Genomic DNA, 20,235 nt, shown 5'->3' with positions numbered 1-20,235 from the left:
GTTTTGTTTTGTTTTTCTAAAACATCTTCCTCGTTTAAACACATCCTTCAAAAAAAGTTTTATTTTTTATTTTTGGTTCGTAGATTCCTAGTTATCTGTGAGAGAGAACTGTACTCCCAAATATAAAATGATAAACGGGGCTTAATTTGCCACTGCTCGCCTTCCGATGCTGAGGTCGTCGACAGCGAGGTAATCGGCTTCAGATTCCTGTCGTTACTCATTTACTTCTTAAGCCCAAAGGTTGAAGTGTAAGTTTGTTTTTCGGCTGTTTTATTCTTTGGTTCGAATCCCAACGCTGCAACACCCAAACATTAATGTAATACCCCAACATAACTCCCACCACGACAACACCCCAATGCTGCAACACCCCACCGCTACAACACTCCAATACCACAACACCCCACCGCTACAACACCCCACCGCTACAACACCCCACCGCTACAACACCCCACCGCTACAACACCCCACCGCTACAACACCCCAATGCTACAACACCCCACCGCTGCAACACCCCACCGCTACAACACCCCACCGCTACAACACCCCACCGCTACAACACCCCACCGCTACAACACCCCACCGCTACAACACCCCACCGCTACAACACCCCACCGCTACAACACCCCACCGCTACAACACCCCACCGCTACAACACCCCACCGCTACAACACCCCACCGCTACAACACCCCACCGCTACAACACCCCACCGCTACAACACCCCACCGCTACAACACCCCACCGCTACAACACCCCACCGCTACAACACCCCACCGCTACAACACCCCACCACGACAACACCCCACCGCGACAACACCCCACCGCGACAACACCCCACCGCGACAACACCCCACCGCTACAACACCCCACCGCTACAACACCCCACCGCTACAACACCCCACCGCTACAACACCCCACCGCTACAACACCCCACCGCTACAACACCCCACCGCTACAACACCCCACCGCTACAACACCCCACCGCTACAACACCCCACCGCTACAACACCCCCCCGCTACAACACCCCACCGCTACAACACCCCACCGCCACAACACCCCACCGCTACAACACGCCACCCACACAACACCCCCCCGCTACAACACCCCACCGCTACAACACCCCACCGCTACAACACCCCACCGCTACAACACCCCACCGCAACAACACCCCACCGCTACAACACCCCAATGCTACAACACCCCACCGCTACAACACCCCAATGCTACAACACCCCACCGCTACAACACCCCACCGCTGCAACACCCCACCGCTGCAACACCCCACCGCTGCAACACCCCACCGCTGCAACACCCCACCGCTGCAACACCCCACCGCTGCAACACCCCACCGCTGCAACACCCCACCGCTGCAACACCCCACCGCTGCAACACCCCACCGCTGCAACACCCCACCGCTGCAACACCCCACCGCTGCAACACCCCACCGCTGCAACACCCCACCGCTGCAACACCCCACCGCTGCAACACCCCACCGCTGCAACACCCCACCGCTGCAACACCCCACCGCTGCAACACCCCACCGCTGCAACACAGGTGAGTGGGCCCTGAACTTTGTTCAAGTCGATCAATATATTTTATAAAAAACAAACTTTTTTATCTTTAAAAACATTTATATTAAAAAACTTTATGGTGAAGAAATTGTTAAACATTGTTCCAAGTCAAGAAGGTATTGTGAGCAGGCCAAAAAAAACAACAACCACAAGGTGAATTCAGACCCCAGCGAGGTGAGCAAGGATAAGCCTTGATAAAGGATAATTAAATAAGGCCGTTAATTATCTTCAAAGGGGATTTTTTAATTAACCTAAACACCTAATTTTCACTCATGTACTCCCTTGGAGTTCCCTTAAGATGCTTGCAAAGTTTGGGTACACACACACACACACACACACACACACACACACACACACACACACACACACACACACACAATTATAGACTAGCATAACCCGTGCTCTGCGCGACATGTTGGGGTGGGTGTGTTTGAGAAAGGAACTGATGCAGAGTATCAGTAGTAATTTTACTTTAATGCAGTAAGTGGAATATGATTTCACTGTTTCAGAACCATTTTATTTACTTTTTTTGTGCCATGCACCTCATATGGTCTTTGAGATAATGTAAGCCGAATATCACGTTACTCGAGCGCAGAACAAAGTCGAAGATAGAGCGACACGAAACCACAAACTCGGAAATAATATACAAGATAGATGTGCTTACAGTCATGCATACGCTTCTTATCCAGATTCGACTGAATTTGATTTTTATGACTAGTTTCTAATTTGCTCTTTCATACAAATTGCTCCTCTTTGTGATTTAATCGAGTTATCTCTAGTTCAGTCATTTTTAGCTTACCTGTTCGAAGAATAGAGAGCTATCACGATACCCCCGGCGTGAGCGTGTGAGCGTGAAAATGTTAAAGTTTCTGGTGCAAGTTATTTAGAAGCTTGCCATTCATTTAATGTGTGAACTTGGATGCTGATATTTGGCATGGAGGTTCCTTTGGGGTAGATTATTGGTGTAATGAAGTTGAAATTAACAAATGATTAAAACATTTTTTAGTTCACCTGTTCGAAGAACAGAGAGCTATAGCGATAAGCCCGTGAGCGTGAAAATGTTAAAGTTTTTGGTGCAAGTTATTTAGAAGTTTGCCATTCATTTAATATGTATACTAGGATGCTGATATTTGGCATGGAGGTTCCTTTGGGGTATATTATTGGTGTAATGGAGTTGAAATTAACAAATGATTAAAAAAATTTTTTAGCTCACCTGTTCGAAGAACAGAGAGCTATAGCGATAAGCCCGTGAGCGTCAGCGTGAGCGTCAGCGTGAGCGTGAAAATGTTAGTTTTTGGTGCAAGTTATTTAGAAGTTTGCCATTCATTTAATATGTGTACTAGGATGCTGATATTTGGCATGGAGGTTCCTTTGGGGTATATTATTGATGTTGTGAAGTTTAAATTAAAAAATAATTTCAAATGTTTTAAATTTTTGACCTGTTTTGAACTTAACTTTTTTGTAGCACATCAACGTTAAAGTTTTTGGTGCAAGTTATTTAGAAGTTTGCCATTCATTTAATATGTGTACGAGGATGCTGATATTTGGCATGGAGGTTCCTTTGGGGTATATTATTGGTGTAATGAAGTTGAAATTAACAAATGATTTAAATTTTTTTTAGCTCACCTGTTCGAAGAACAGAGAGCTATAGCGATAACCCCGGCGTGAGCGTGAGCGTGAAAATGTTAAAGTTTTTGGTGCAAGTTATTCCCTTTCTAATGTTTTCATCTACCACACAATTTTTTTACTGATTACAAATACATATAATGCTTTAAAATGATTTGGATCAGACTTCACTGCAATGCTTTATAAAAAATATTATTAGACTCGTCTTTTAAAAACGATATAATAAATGTATAAACAGGCGAGCATTGGGTGGCTTTGACACCAACTCTCTGGTTTGTTCAACTACCCCTCATTAACTCATCAATATAATCCATCACTTATTTTGACATGATCATTTTGTTGCCTGGTAGCATTTTCCAAAAGGTGAAGGGAGAACCCAGGTACAGTGACTTTTTTTGCCATGCTAAAACCATGGTTCATCATACTCCAGTCTAAATGAATAGTAAACTGAGTGATGATGTTTAAAGAGAAAATGCACAAACTTGTCCCTCTACATAAAATGTGCTTATGTGGAGACTTCTGGTGAAGCGTGAAATATTGGGTCGGTGTGGGAGGATGCATTCCCCTCCGCTGGAGAAACTTTCAACATTTAGAGGCTTCAATGGTGCAGTCCGGTGCAATACGAAGTTTCCATTTTCATAAATTTTGTCTGCTTTCTCTTTGCTCATCTGAAAATAGGAACGCACCTCCTGAAGCCCACCTGGATCAGGAGCAACAGTCACTCGAACCTCCCCGCAGACATCCCGAGACCCTGATTTTTATTAATGCCATGAATAAACTTTAGTACATCACGGGTGATGAAGCTTGTGGTCAAGTTTCATCAAAATCGTTTGTGTCGTTTCGAAAGAGAGTAAATACCTATTTTGGGGAGAGGGGGTGCAAACACCCCCACCAACCCCCACATTGACCCCCTGAATGAGCGCAGATTTTGATGCGGTCTATACACCTTCGTTCAGCATCAGATATGAAGCTTGTGGTGAAGTTTCATCAAAATCGTGTGTTTGGTTGTCGAGATAATTACTGAAGTGTTTACGGACTCACTGACTCACTCACTCACCGACGGACGCTGCTCGATCACATAACCTCACCGGACTAAAATCCAGGTGAGCTAAAAATCAGTTTCAGTAGTTTCACAAGTAGTTTATGAACACATCATTTTCAATGATTGGTCAGTCACTCTTGGCAAATCTACACTTTAAGAGAGCCATTTGTGTGTACGTCTGTTTGTCTGTAGCCATTTTTCTCAGAGATGGCCAAACAGATCTTCATCAAACTTCCAGAGGGTCATCATTGTGTACCGGGGAGTGTTTAAGGCAAAAAAAAACCTTTTTTGAAAATGTTCTTTAAAAAAAAAAAAAAAAGGTTAATTCATTAATTCAAGTTGCTTCATCGTGCACAAACATTTGTAGCTACGTGAAAGGTAATATTAAATTATCCCAAACCCCATTCCTTCGTGGGTGTAGGGAAGTCTTTTAGGCCCCCACAAACAAAATTTTTTTTAAACAAAATTTGATTTCACTCAAAATTCCAACAGGATTAGAACAGCACCAGGGAATGCCCTGCTGGTAAATCACAAACCAAGGAATTTCCTTCGTAAATAATGCTGTTTACTCCTAAATGCAACAAAGGCACAGTCTTACACATGCAGGATAAATGTGCAGTGGATGATTCCGTATGAAATAGGCCTCTTATTGCATGAATAACGGCAGTTATTCATGAAGATATAGTTATAGAGGGGAAGAGGAGGGGGTGAGGACAAATGGACTGCAGTTACTCAACAATAAGTCGATGGTTGTGAATAGGTTTCTCGTTTTTGTTGTTTGTCCTTTTATATTGGACATGACAAGCAAACAAGGTGCTTCAGACTACCTGGTAATGTTCCAGAAGCTCACCAAAGGTAGTTTGAACAAGCCGGGAGGTGACTATAGTTTGCGGGCATTGTTGAACAATGCCACGATAGGTACAATTGAGTTCATGGAAGTTTTTGAGGAAGCCCTACTGTAGAAACCTATCTCTTCCATCAAAATTGACCAAATCAAATCGGATTTTTTTTTTATATGTTGTACTTATGGACATTACGCACAGCTTCTAGAAAATGAAATTGCGAGAAAAAAATCGAGAAAAAATAAATAAATAAAAAGTTGAAGTGGGCGTGGCTCCGCCCACAAGGGGCGTGGGACGCCCCTCATACAAAAAGACACAACTAGACCATGATATCGAGTTTATGTCCAACTTTCATCAAGATCGCATCAAACGTCACGAGCTATGCTCTGGAGAGAGTCACAGACAGACAGACAGACAGACAGACAGACAGACAGACAACGAATATAGTGGTCACTGCTGGCACCCGTGAACCAATTTATTTATATATTTCTTTCCTGACAGCATCTACCACTTGTGGAGGTCCTTTTGTTATGTTTCACAGGAATTGCTGGGACATTATCACCTCGCCGATAATGGACATATTGACACAGTGTGTGGGATTTGAACAAGAGTCTTTGCATCATGAGATAAGCGTGTTCAAATTGGAAGGGCAAACGGTTCAAATAGCCTCTTTATGAAGTGATTCCTTTGTGAAATGTTGGTTCACAGAGTTGCTACAAAAGGGGAAAAATTAATGAGTTTAACCTAAAACTCAAGAGTATCAGCAGAGAATAGGAAAAGATGAACATTGTAAAGCCCGGTCGAAAGTTATCTCCATTTGTTGTTTCAGGTGAAGTGACGTCATGTATCTTCATCTCCACCGAGTGCTGGGATCCCCGGGGCGCTACTCCGTTGCCTTTCTTCGCAATTTTCATTTCTTGACCTCTCCCACTGCAGTGCCATCGTATCATCTTTCTCTTTATCACCCTTTCTTTCACCACTGGTCATCCTTGGCCTCCACTCTTCAAGTTCTTTGTCGGTTTGCTGTACATTCACCCGACTGTCGATCATTTTCACGTTTACACAGTCTTGTACTCCCGTCCCTACTCTTTCACCCACTCTCCCCTATTGTATCATTTCTTATTCCTCCTGTCAAAAATGGTTTTGATTCAGAAAGCTATTCTTCACTCAGCTTTGTCAACTCCACACATTCTGACTCTCCACTATTTGCGGCATTACTGCCCAAAGGCAGGATCCAGTTCACCTGCATGGGGGCATCTGACCAAAAGAAACGGTCGTATCGAAAGCAGCCACATGGATTGGAGGTCTGATATTCAGTGTGTCAATGTTATTATAACTCTTGGTTTGTTTTTTTGGAATGTATTTAGATTTATTTTTATTTTTTATTTTTTGCTGGGTAGGATGACGGGAGCAGCTCGGATGACGGGAGCAGCTCGGATGACGGGAGCAGTTCGGACGAGGAGCTGGCAACACCTGAAGGACCTGGTGGGACCAAGACTTTCAAAGATCTGAATGTTGTTGTTCTTTCTCTTCGGTTTGACAGTATTCTCAAAGCTGGACTTGGCCTCTCACGCCGGTAGGTCTTGCTATGTGTTGAAGCATTGGTGCAGTGGAATTTGCTCTTTTACCCTGAAATCAGTTTATTGAAGCATCTTCCGTGATCGTTAATGTGTTCATGAGTGTAAAATAGGATGGCCAATACCCTCTTACTTTTCTCTTATCTACCTTCTCTTATTTTGCTTTGTTCCTTCATTATTTGTTTAAGTGGCTTTACAGATAGTATAAGGGGCCACAGGAAAGCTTAAAGTAAGTGAGATTTGATTTAATTTTATTCCTAATGCTGGAAAGGCTTTTTTAAAAATCTGAAGTGGTGCTGTGTGTTGGTATTTAAGTTATTTCATGTTTTAACTTCCAAAGCTTAAATTATGAATCGTGTAAGCCGTGGTTCACATAATGGCTGCTTTCCCGACTGCACGATCCCTTGCTTGCCCTCTTGTTCGGCCTTTAACTTTAAGATCATCTCTCAGCAACACATCTCATGTTCTCCTCGGACGACCTCCAGCTCTCCTTCCCATCACATTCACATTTACACACCTCTTCACAGAGCTGCCACCCCCATCCTTTCCACATATCTGAACCATCTCAACCTACCCATACTCAACCTCACTAATGCTTTCCATACCAAACCTATCTCTTAATTCCACATTTGGTTTCCTATCCTTCAGTGTCACATTACACATCCACCTCGCCATTCTCTTTTTATTGTGTTCCCTATAGAAATGTTCCTTTGCATTCTGATCTCTTAGTTTCCATATTATTCTCATTGGGACACAAGATTTCCTCTTTTCCCTACTCCAACTTAACTTTACATCACACACGAGAAACTGATGCTGTAAGGCTCATTCTTCTCCACCTATTGTTTTCACATCCTTGACCAACGTCCTATCTCATCTAACTAGAAAGTAGTCTATCTGGCTCTTTATCCACAATATCTGTTGTGGATTTTTCACCCACCCCGTTGTGATCGTTGAAGGATTCTTCCTGGTTGATGTGGAATCCTATTTAACTTCAGGGCTTAAGGTCTAGCCAATTCGGTTTTAAATTTATCCCTCGTACACTTCACACAATGAACAAACAGAACCCACATTCGTTGCAATATTATTATTCTACTTTATTGATCTTACTTTTTAGTTAACCATTAAACCAACCCAATTAATTCACTTTCCACAGCTTAAGTACATTACATCAGAGAGTTGTATTATTACTTGGTACTTGGTCAGTCCCAAGGAGTACAAGCCACTGAGATGCCATACATCCTCACATGCTTGCACTTAAACAATTTTGCATTTCAAAGCATTTTATACTTTCATGTATAAAATTCAGGGCCAGGCTGAATGGCAGAGCTGAGCTGTTCAGTTAGCTGAGGCGTAAAACTGTACGTGCACTGAGGGTGGACAAGGAGGCCTATGTGCGAGGAATCTGTGAGGGGGTAGAGCATCACCTGTGGACAGGTGATTCTCGTCCCACTTACAGGGGAATTCGCGCATTACGTTCATCCAAGCCCATCCCTCGGAGCACTGCAGTTCGAGCAGAGTGGTAGGCTCTTGACAGAGGAGTCTGAAGTGAAGGCCCGCTGGGCCGGTTACTTTGAGCGGTTGTACCAGGCTGATCCCCCAGCTGTCGAGTTGGACGTCAAGGGTGTTACAATCCCTGTTGCTGACCCTCGAATCAACTGTGGTCCACCATCGCTTGTGGAAACACGGGCTGCGGTGAACCAGTTGAAACGGGGCAAAGCTCCAGGGATCTGTGGCATCCATGCCGAACTTCTCAAGGCTGGTGGAAATGCTGCACTCGTGTCGTTGCATGCAGTTTTGTGCTCTGCCTGGAACACAGGCATCATCCCAACTGACTGGAAGAGGGGCCTTGTTGTCCCTCTCTGGAAAGGGAAGGGTGATCGCCAAGACTGCAACAACTACCGAGGGGTGACGCTGCTCTCAGTGCCGGGCAAAGTCTTTGCTCGGATAATTCTTGATAGGGTTCGCCACCGTCTGCTTGAGCACCAGCGTCCAGAGCAGTCAGGCTTTACACCAAAGAGGTCAACGATTGACCGTATCCTTGCACTTCGTGCCCTCACCGAACGCAGACGAGAGTTTCGGCAGGGGCTGCTTGCAGCCTATGTTGATCTCTGTAAAGCGTTCGATTCAGTGAATCGGGATGTCCTCTGGAGGATTCTTGGTCTTCGTGGGGTGCCACCGAAACTGATCGATCTGATGTCTGAACTCGACTCTGGTACTGAGAGTGCTGTTAAGTGTGGTGGTACCATCTCTGACTTATTTCCAGTTGTTACTGGAGTTCGTCAGGGATGTGTACTTGCCCCCACACTTTTCAGCACTTGTATGAACTGGATTTTTGGGAGGATGTCGGAGAGATCAAGTTGCGGTGCATCGTTTGGCAATGTCAAGATCTCGGACCTTGATTTTGCAGATGATGCAGTCATCTTTGCGGAGACTTTAGACATCCTCTTGGGTGCCCTGGAGGTGCTGAATGAGGAGTCGGAGCCGTTGAGATTACGGATTTCTTGGGTCAAAACTAAGATCCAGGCTTTCGGTGACATCTTGGATGCTGCTGTCCTGTCTGTGTCTGTTTGTTTGTGGTGAGGATGTTGAGGTCGTGGATAGATTCACTTACCTTGGCAGTGATATTCATGTCTCCGCAGGTTGTGAGCCGGAGGTCAATAGACGTCTGGGTCGGGCCTGGGGAGTCATGGATTCACTGGATCATGGGGTGTGGCGCTGCCGGTACCTGTGCGGGAGGACGAAAGTCCGAGTCTTCAGGTCCTTGGTACTTCCAGTCTTGCTCTATGGGTGCGAGACTTGGACTCTGACCAAGGATCTGAGATGGAGACTTAATTCCTTTGGTACCAGGTCTCTTCGGAGAATCCTTGGCTATCGCTGGTCGGATTTTGTGTCCAACGAGCGGTTGCTGAGAGAGACTCGGATGATCTTTGTTACCTGCATAGTCCGTGAGCGTCAGCTGCGGCTGTATGGACATGTGGCTCGTTTTCCTGACGCTGATCCTGCTCGCCAGATTGTCTCAGCAAGGGAGTCTCATGAGTGGAGGAGGCCAGTGGGCCGACCACGTGTCTCATGGTTGCAGCAGGTTGACCATCATCTCAAGGAGATGGGGATGGGCCTGGCATCTGCCTGGGGGATGGCCAGATGGAGGCCCCTGGAGTACCGGCGGAAAGTGGACGCAGCGACGCGCTGTTCTGGCACATGCTCCCATACCTGACCTGACCTTATACTTTCATGGGAGAGTGGTGGGGGCTGCCAATTCAAACTGCATACATGTCTTCTAGGTGAGAAGTACACGACGTACATTTCAAGGCAAAGGTTTGCTGTTATCAGCCCAGGTCACACCGCTCCAGAACAAGACATTTTATCAACATTTAGGGCAAAAGACTCTTGGCTAAAAAGGACAGCCAATTCGACTTATAGAATAAAATTTAAATTTCTAAAACCCCATTTGTTACAATTTAGAATACATTAATATAATTTTTCCCCCACAACCTACTGACTCAAAAGTGAAGTCTGCTCGGCCTCTTTGCAAAAATTGTGTTGCAGACGACCATACCTAAAGCATCTCCAAATTCAAGTATTCTTCCACCTTCAGTGTTTCTAACTCCGAAACCTGACCCACCATGCACAACCTCAAATCCCTCTGATAACTCCCCAATATGTCCATTCAAATCCCCTCCCATCACAACAACTTCTCTCTCGCTAATCCCTGAAACAACATGCACAAGTGTCGCAAAACTAAAATATTAAAATTTTATTTTAACAAATTGTTATATCAGGAAATATTAAAACTGAATTACCTCCACCACCGAAGGTGGAGGCAGTTATGTTTTTCACCCGTTTTTGTCTATTTGCTTGTTTGTTTGTGTCCAGGATATCTCAAAAAGCTGTAGACGGATCCAAATTAAATTTTGTGGACAGGTTTGGTGTGTGACATGCACGAACTGATTAGATTTTGGTGAAGATCCGGATCCAGATCCGCATCTGATAATTTTCAAGTGATTCTTCACCATTGAGAGATAGGGCTAAACCGATATATATATATATATATATATATATATATATATATATATATATATATATATATATATATATATATATATATATATATATATATATATATATATATATATATATATATATATATATATATATATATATATATATATATATATATAACACGATATCTCAAAAAGTTGTGGACGGATTCGGATGACACTTGGTGGACACGTTGGATGTGTGGAAAGGACGAATTTATTTGATTTTGGTGAAGATCTGGATAAGGTAATTATTTAATTTTAAAAGTGATTCTTCACCATGAGAGATTGGGCCAAAAATGTTATATAGCATGATATTTCAAAAATGTATTGGGCCACATATGTTCTCGTGGATCAGGTATTGCGTAGCGGAGGTATGCGCTCTACCGAGTGCCCTTCTCGTTTTAGTTCAGTATTATATAATGAAATATATTGCAATTAAATTTCAATGCAGTATTAAATAATGAAATATTAAAATTTATAATTTTAATACAGTATTATATAATGAAACGTATTAAAATTTAAACTTAATACAGTATTAAGTAATGAGACATATGAAAATTTAAACTTAATACAGTATTAAATAATGAAACGTATTAAAATTTAATTTTAATACAGTATTATATAATGAAACATTAAAATTTAAACTTAATACAGTATTAAGTAATGAAACATATTAAAATTTAAACTTAATACAGTATTAAATAATGAAAGATATTAAAATTTAAACTTAGTACAGTATTAAATAATGAAACATTAAAATTGAATTTTAATACAGTATTATATCATGAAACATATTAATTTAAACTTGGACAGTATTAAGTAATGAAACGTATTAAAATTTAAACTTAATACAGTATTAAGTATGAAACATTAAAATTTACAATTTTAATACAGTATTAAATCATGAAACATATTAAAATTTAAACTTAATATAGTACTAAATAATTAATCATATTAAAATTTAATTTTAATACAGTATTATATAATGAAACATATTAAAATTTAAACTTAATACAGTATTAAGTGATGAAACGTATTAAAATTTAAACTTAATACAGTATTAAGTAATGAAACGTATTAAAATTTAAACTTAATACAGTATGAAGTAATGAAACATATTAAAATTTAAACTTAATACAGTATTAAGTAATGAAACATATTAAAATTTATAATTTTAATACAGTATTAAATAATGAGACATTACAATTTAAACTTAATACAGTATTAAGTAATGAAACATATTAAAATTTATAATTTTAATACAGTATTAAATAATGAAACATATTAAAATTTAAACTTAATACAGTATTATATAATGAAACATATTAAAATTTAATTTTAATGCAGTATTTTATAATGAAACATTAAAATTTAAACTTAATACAGTATTAACTTATGAAACATATTAAAATTTAAACTTAATACAGTATTAAGTAATGAAACATATTAAAATAGATAATTTTAATACAGTATTAAATAATGAGACATTAAAATTTAAACTTAATACAGTATTAAGTAATGAAACATATAAAAATTGATAATTTTAATGCAGTATTAAATAATGAAACATTCACATTTAAACTTAATACAGTATTAGATAATTAAACATATTAAAATTACATTTTAATACAGTATTATATAATGAAACATTAAAATTTAAACTTAATACAGTATTAAGTAATGAAACATATTAAAATTTAATTTTTATACAGTATTATATAATGAAACATTAAAATTTAAACTTAATACAGTATTAAGTAATGAAACATTAAAATTTAAACTTAATACAGTATTAAGTAATGAAACATTAAAATTTAATTTTTATACAGTATTATATAATGAAACATTAAAATTTAAACTTAATACAGTATTAAGTAATGAAACGTATTAAAATTTAAACTTAATACAGTATTAAGTAATGAAACATATTAAAATGTAATTTTAATACAGTATTATATAATGAAGCATTAAAATTTAATTTTGATATTCTATAGTTATCGGGTTTTTTGTTGTTGAAATATAGAGCTGTTTTAGAAACCCTGAACAAATCTTATTAGAAATACTTTCTGAAAAAGTTCATCTTGGATACAAGAATATCCAGTAATCCAGATGAATATATTTGATATGCTGTGAGGAGATGTCTCGAGGCTTGTGAGGGATGTTGATGAAGATGAAAAAGGAAATAACGAAGAATATGTGGAAGAAGGAAAAGTGCATGAAGAAAACAAGGATGAAGATGAGTATAAAGGCATAAATAAATATAAAAATATGGAAATTGCTAAGATTATTGAAGAATTATGGAAATCTACCAAGCCAGTCTTAACAAGGAGAAAATGGAAAGTATAATGAATGAATTATGCACACTGTTAATTATACTACATATAAAAATGTCCCAAATGCCAAGGAAATTCCAATATAACTCTTTAAGGTAGTTGGTGAGGAAGCAATCAAAACTTTAACAGCTATAACTGAAGCAGGATTGAATCCTAGCGATAATTCACAGACCGGTGTTCGTGGGTTTGTTTGTTACTTACGAAATCTAAAGATTTCTAAAGATTTTGTAAGTATATTGATCAGTTCCGTTCTGTTTGTGTGCGTGCGTGTGTTTGTTTGTTTATAGGCACGATAACTCGAGAACGGAAGAAGCTACCAATGTCAAATTACACCAAGTGATTCAGGAGGGTGATGGCTAGCGCTGATTACATTTTGGTAAAAATCGGTCAATGGTCAAGGTCACAGTGAGGTCAAACATCCAAAACATGATAACTCAAGAATGGTAGAAGCTACCAATGTCAAGTTACACCACGTGATTCAGGAGGGTGATGGCTAGCGCTGATTACATTTTGGTAAAAATCGGTCAATGGTCAAGGTCACAGTGAGGTCAAACATCCAAAACATGATAACCCGAGAACGGAAGAAGCTACCAATGTCAAATTACACCACGTGATTCAGGAGGGTGATGGCTAGCGCTGATTAGATTTTGGTCAAAATCGGTCGAAAGTCAAGGTCACAGTGAGGTCAAACATTCGATTTTTGATGGTTTGGTATAGAATCATCGTAGAAACTTCTGGTTTGCGTCGCTACCTTCTCGAGAGACAGCTTTTATGAGAGAAGGTCAGAGGTCAAGTTGATGATTTTGTAAGTACCAGTCTATGACTGCTTGTTACTTACGAAATCTAAAGATTTCGTAAGTATATTGATGCCTTCCGTTTCTGTTTGTTTGTTTGTTTGTTTGTAGGCACGATAACTCGAACGGAAGAAGCTACCAATGTCAAATTACACCACGTGATTCAGGAGGGTGATGGCAAGTGCTGATTAGATTTTGGTCGAAATTGGTCAAAGTCAAGGTCACAGTGAGGTCAAATATTCGATTTTTGATGGTTTGGTACAGATAACTCGAGAACGGAAGAAGCTACCAATGTCAAATTACACCACGTGATTCAGAAGGGTGATGGCTAGTGCTGATTAGATTTTGGTCAAAATCGGTCAAAGGTCAAGGTCACAGTGACGTCAAACATCCAAAAAATGATAACTCGAGAACGGAAGAAGCTACCAATGTCAAATTGCACCACGTGATTCAGCAGGGTGATGGCTAGCGCTGATTAGAGTTTGGTCAAAATCGGTCAAAGGTCAAGGTCACAGTGGGGTCAAAAATTCAATTTTTGATGGTTTGGTACAGAATCATGGTAGAAACTTCTGGTTTGCGTCACTACCTTCTCTCGAGACAGCTTTTATTAGACAAAGTCAGAGGTCAAGTTGACGATTTCGTAAGTACCAGTCTATGAGTGCTTGTTTGTTTGTTTGTAGGCACGATAACTCAAGAACGGAAGAAGCTACCAATGTCAAATTACACCACGTGATTCAGGAGGGTGATGGCTAGTGCTGATTAGATTTTGGTCAAAATCAGTCAAAGGTCAAGGTCACGGTGAGGTCAAATATTCGATTTTTGATGGTTTGGTACAGATAACTCTAGAACGGAAGAAGCTACCAATGTCAAATTACACCATGTGATTGAGGAGGCTGATGGCTAGTGCTGATAGATTTTGGTCAAAATCGGTCAAAGGTCAAGGTCACAGTGAGGTCAAACATAAAAAAATGATAACTCGAGAATGGAATAAGCTTCCAATGTCAAATTACACCACGTGATTCAGGAGGGTGGTGGCTAGCGCTGATTAGATTTTGGTCAAAATCGGTCAAAGATCAAGGTCACGGTGAGGTCAAATATTTGATTTTTGATGGTTTGGTACAGATAACTCGAGAACGGAAGAAGCTACCAATGTCAAATTACACCACGTGATTCAGGAGGCTGATGACTAGTGCTGATTAGATTTTGGTCAAAATCGGTTAAAGGTCAAGGTCACAGTGAGGTCAAACGTCCAAAAAATGATAACTCGAGAACGGAAGAAGCTTCCAATGTCAAATTACACCACGTGATTCAGGAGGGTGGTGGCTAGCGCTGATTAGATTTTGGTCAAAATCGGTCAAAGGTCAAGGTCACAGTGAGGTCAAACATCCAAAACATTCGATTTTTGATGGTTTGGTACAGAATCATCGTAGAAACTTCTGGTTTGCATCGCTACCTTCTCGAGAGACAGCGTTTATTAGACATGGTCAGAGGTCAAGTTGACGATTTCGTAAGTACCAGTCTATGACTTTGTTTGTTTGTTTGTGGGTTTGGTTGTCAGGCCACTCCTACAGTTCTGGCCCAATTACACCCAGACTTGCTCCCGAGGATCAGCATGACACCAATTAATGTATAGGGGTGTTTTATCTTTGATAGTGGTCTTTTGGGGGGTGGGGGTGACGGGAGGGACTTAATACAGTATTAAATAAGGAAATATAATTAAAATTAAATTAAAATTATGAAACATATTAAAATCTTATTGGTATAACGTTATGAAAAAAGAAATCTTAAATAAAGGAATTTTGAGGAATCCTGATGAATATATGTTTGATATCCTGTGGGGTGAAAGCGATGACTCGAGCATTGTTTGGGATGTTAAATATGTCAAAGAAAGAAAAGAGGATGAAGACGAGGTGGAGGGAGAAGTTAAAGAGGAAAGTGAGAAAATGCATAGGACTGATTAGTAATGATGATGATAAGTTTTATGCCAAATAAATGATTCTATCATAAATGACGAGACTTAATCTGAAAAATCAGAGATTGTTTTTGTAATGTAAGAAATCACACTTTATCATTGTTCCAAACTATTCATAGATGAAACACAGATGAATATATGGATACAGAAAAGGAGATATGAATGTGGTTATATACAGTAGATGGCGACATTGAATTGAATAACTTTTGTTGGGAAAAGAATAATTTTAGGTGGAATAAATGAATAAAGTATTAAACGAGAAGGGCACTCGGTTGAGCCAATACCTCTGCCAAGTAATGCCTGATCCATGAAAACATATCGGGCCCAATACATTTTTGAAATATCATGCTATACAGTACTATATCGTTTTTGGCCTCATCTCTCAATGGTGAAGAATCACTTTTAAAATTAAATAATTCTCGTATTCAGATCCAGATTCGGATCTTCACTCGAATCGAATCAATTCGTCCTTGCAACACACCCAACCTGTCCATCCAAGTTTCGTCCAAATCCGTCCACAACTTTTTGAGATATCGTGCTGTATATCGTTTTTGACCCGATTTGTCAATGGTGAAGAATCACTTAAAAAATTATAGTAGTCTGATCTGGATCCGGATCTTCACAAAAATCTAATCAGTTCGTCCGTGTTACACACCGAACTTGCCCCCAAAATTTCATCCGGATCCGTCTACAACTTTTTGAGATATCCTGTACACAAACAGACAAACAAGCCGGTAGGCGACGAGGGATTCGCGAGCACCGAAGCGCTGGATACGATGCTTTTCATTCTGACCGATCCACCGACGAAGATTCATTGCCAAGACGTATTGGTTCACATACAATTGTTCCTCTGCCTGGCAAGATTTTTCCTATTGCGTATTTTGCCAACTGGCACTCCTCATAAAAAATGATGGTAAATAGACACCCTATTTTTTAAGGACTACCATTTGAAAAACAATCGGCTTGCTGGTTTGTGCTGTGGAGCCTCGCGTTGCAGACTCTCTCTCTCTCTCTCTCTCTCTCTCTATCTCTATCTCTATCTCTATCTCTATCTCTATCTCTATCTCTATCTCTATCTCTCTATCTCTCTATCTCTCTATCTCTCTATCTCTCTATCTCTCTGTCTCTCTCTCTCTCTGTCTCTCTATCTCTCTATCTCTCTATCTCTCTATCTCTCTATCTCTATCTCTCTATCTCTCTATCTCTCTATCTCTCTATCTCTCTATCTCTCTATCTCTCTATCTCTCTATCTCTCTATCTCTCTATCTCTCTATCTCTCTATCTCTCTATCTCTCTATCTCTCTATCTCTCTATCTCTCTATCTCTCTATCTCTCTATCTCTCTATCTCTCTATCTCTCTATCTCTCTATCTCTCTATCTCTCTATCTCTCTATCTCTCTATCTCTCTATCTCTATCTCTCTATCTCTCTATCTCTCTATCTCTCTATCTCTCTATCTCTCTATCTCTCTATCTCTCTATCTCTCTATCTCTCTATCTCTCTATCTCTCTATCTCTCTATCTCTCTATCACTCTATCACTCTATCTCTCTATCTCTCTATCTCTCTATCTCTCTATCTCTCTATCTCTCTATCTCTCTATCTCTCTATCTCTCTATCTCTCTATCTCTCTATCTCTCTATCTCTCTATCTCTCTATCTCTCTATCTCTCTATCTCTCTATCTCTCTATCTCTCTATCTCTCTATCTCTCTATCTCTCTATCTCTCTATCTCTCTATCTCTATCTCTCTATCTCTCTATCTCTCTATCTCTCTATCTCTCTATCTCTCTATCTCTCTATCTCTCTATCTCTCTATCTCTCTATCTCTCTATCTCTCTATCTCTCTATCTCTCTATCTCTCTATCTCTCTATCTCTCTATCTCTCTATCTCTCTATCTCTCTATCTCTCTATCTCTCTATCTCTCTATCTCTATCTCTCTATCTCTCTATCTCTCTATCTCTCTATCTCTCTATCTCTCTATCTCTCTATCTCTCTATCTCTCTATCTCTCTATCACTCACTCACTCACACACTCACACACACACACACACACACACACACACACACACACACACACACACCCCGATAAACTTCTCTCAATGCTCTTGTTTGACCACACCTCCTGAGCCACACAATATTTTTCATAAGCCACGCCCACTTTCCTACGCCACTCCCACTTTAAATAATAAATAGGTGGTGTGTGGGTCGTGGAATCGTTTTCGGTAAATAAATAAATAATTGGAGGTGGGGTGTGGGTCGTGGAATCGTTTTCGGTAAATAATTAAATAATTGGAGGTGGTGTGTGGATCGTGGAATCGTTTACGGAAAATAAATAAATAAATAATTGGAGGCGGAGTGTGGGTCGTGGAATCGTTTTCGGTAAATATATAAATAATTGGAGGTGGTGTGTGGGTGGAGAATCATTTTCGGTAAATAAATAAATAATTGGAGGTGGTGTGTGGGTCGTGGTATCGTTTTCAGGAAATAAATAAATAATTGGAGGTGGTGTGTGGGTGGGGAATCGTTTTCGGTAAATAAATAAATAATTGGAGGTGGTGTGTGGATCATGGTATCGTTTTCGGTAAATAAATAAATAATTGAAGGTGGTGTGTGGATCGTGGAATCGTTTACGGAAAATAAGTAAATAATTGGAGGCGGAGTGTGGGTCGTGGAATCGTTTTCGGTAAATAAATAAATAATTGGAGGTGGTGTGTGGGTGGAGAATCGTTTTCGGTAAATAAATAAATAATTGGAGGTGGTGTGTGGGTCGTGGTATCGTTTTGGATAAATAAATAAATAATTGGAGGTGGTGTGTGGGTCGTGGAATCGTTTTCGGTAAAGAAATAAATAATTGAAGGTGGTGTGTGGGTCGTGTAATCGTTTTCGGTAAATAAATCCACAAAGACAGAAATGCCGATGATTCCATTTATTTTGGATCCTTTTCACTGGTCAATAACGTTTGGATCGAGGAGAGATCGAAGGTGGAACGACGGTGTAGTTCCTTACAAACACTGTATACACACCTTAAATGACGGTAAATAGACACCCGATTTTTTTTGAAGGACTACCATTTGAAAAATAAAAGCTCAATCAAAAATCGGCTCAAGTAAAATTTTCTAAATATCTCGAAGTGTTTAATTCCGAAGTCTCGTTTCTCTACATTCAAAAGTGAAGGACAAGTATTGAAAATACTGTACGCGGTTTTTCGGTCGCTGCACAGCAACGGGTGGTTGCTAGGCAACGAAATTCAAATGTGCACATTCCCAGTATATATTCCACCTGTTGGCAAAGTTTCATCGAAATCGGTTCGCTGGTTCGTGCTGTGGAGCCTCGCGTTACACACACACACACACACACACACACACACACACACACACACACACACACACACACACACACACACACACACACACACACACACACACACACACACACACACACACACACACACGGAAAACCCGACAATAAGAGATATCTTGCATATATAGCGAATCCAACAAGCCGGTAGGTGGCGATGGGTCGCAGAGCATGGAAACTATAAGATATAGAGCAAAATGGATGTCATTATAGCGGATAGGGAATCACCTTAAGATTATGCATATCAAATCTCATCCAGTTCCATCTACTGATAACGACTCAGTATCCATTTGAATGAAAAGTACCGAAAATGTGGTTTGAAATCTGAAATCCCCAAAGTTCGAGGGGGTGCTGTCGGTGAACAAAGATCTAAATCGAAAATCCGGCTCAATCGTTTGTGCACAATGTATTCCAGACGATTAGTGTGAATTTTCATGACCATCCGACCATAACCTTAGGAGGAGTAGCATTTGGCGCGAAGGCACCTCCAGTTCTCGCATATTATCGATTTTTGCACTGACCTTTGACCCCTGACCTAAGCAAAATCGGTCAATATGTCCTGAGGAAAAGTTGTAGTACTCATTGAGTACCATGAACCTGCAAAGTTTCATTCGTATCTGCACCTGGTCGCGAGGGGACCTTCAATTTTTGCCAATTTTTGCACATACCCTAATTGTAGGGGGTGCTGCGGGTAAAGTATTCCATATATCACAAAATCCGGAATATATTTGATAGAGCACGACCTGTGGATCATTCGTTACAAATTTCATTACCCTACGTGGGATAATGGCTTTCGGAATTGATTTCGCGTGAACGGTCCCGATTTTGAAGGTTTTTCGGTTGTTGCTGGGGAACCAAAGCATCCCGAGCAAGCATCACAATTTCCAAAGCACGAGGTCATAAGATGTCCCGACCACCCGAGTTTGGTCAAAATCGGTCCACGTTTACTACCAATTATGCTGATGACAAACGAACAAACATCCAAACAAACATCCAAACAAACAGACAGAATCACTGACAATAAGAGTCACCTATTTCGGCGACCCTACAGAAAGGGGTGAAAACATAACCTCCTTCACCTTCG

General features: G+C 40.1%; 1 protein-coding gene across 2 annotated transcripts in view; it reads left to right on the top strand.

Annotated features, from left to right (window-relative positions):
• MTRES1 (mitochondrial transcription rescue factor 1) overlaps nt 1–20,235 on the top strand; it is a 42,876-nt gene continuing 22,641 nt past the window's right edge. Inside the window, exons 1-3 of one of the 2 annotated variants that reach the window (XM_085858479.1) lie at nt 1–189; nt 5,910–6,384; nt 6,481–6,656. In XM_085858479.1, coding sequence (XP_085714605.1) covers nt 5,923–6,384; nt 6,481–6,656 — 638 coding nt within the window. In that variant the 5' untranslated portion in view covers nt 1–189; nt 5,910–5,922. Of the gene's footprint in view, nt 190–226; nt 249–5,909; nt 6,385–6,480; nt 6,657–20,235 lie in introns of those variants that run through there. The other variant, XM_085858480.1, reaches the window with a different exon arrangement.

The sequence above is a fragment of the Eptatretus burgeri genome, chromosome 15 (genome assembly GCF_056783735.1).
Source record: "Eptatretus burgeri isolate ZD-2024b chromosome 15, Ebu_testis_v1, whole genome shotgun sequence".
Taxonomy (NCBI): domain Eukaryota; kingdom Metazoa; phylum Chordata; class Myxini; order Myxiniformes; family Myxinidae; genus Eptatretus; species Eptatretus burgeri.
Note: the sequence above shows the minus strand (reverse complement) of the source record. Positions and strands in the feature narration are given on the sequence as shown.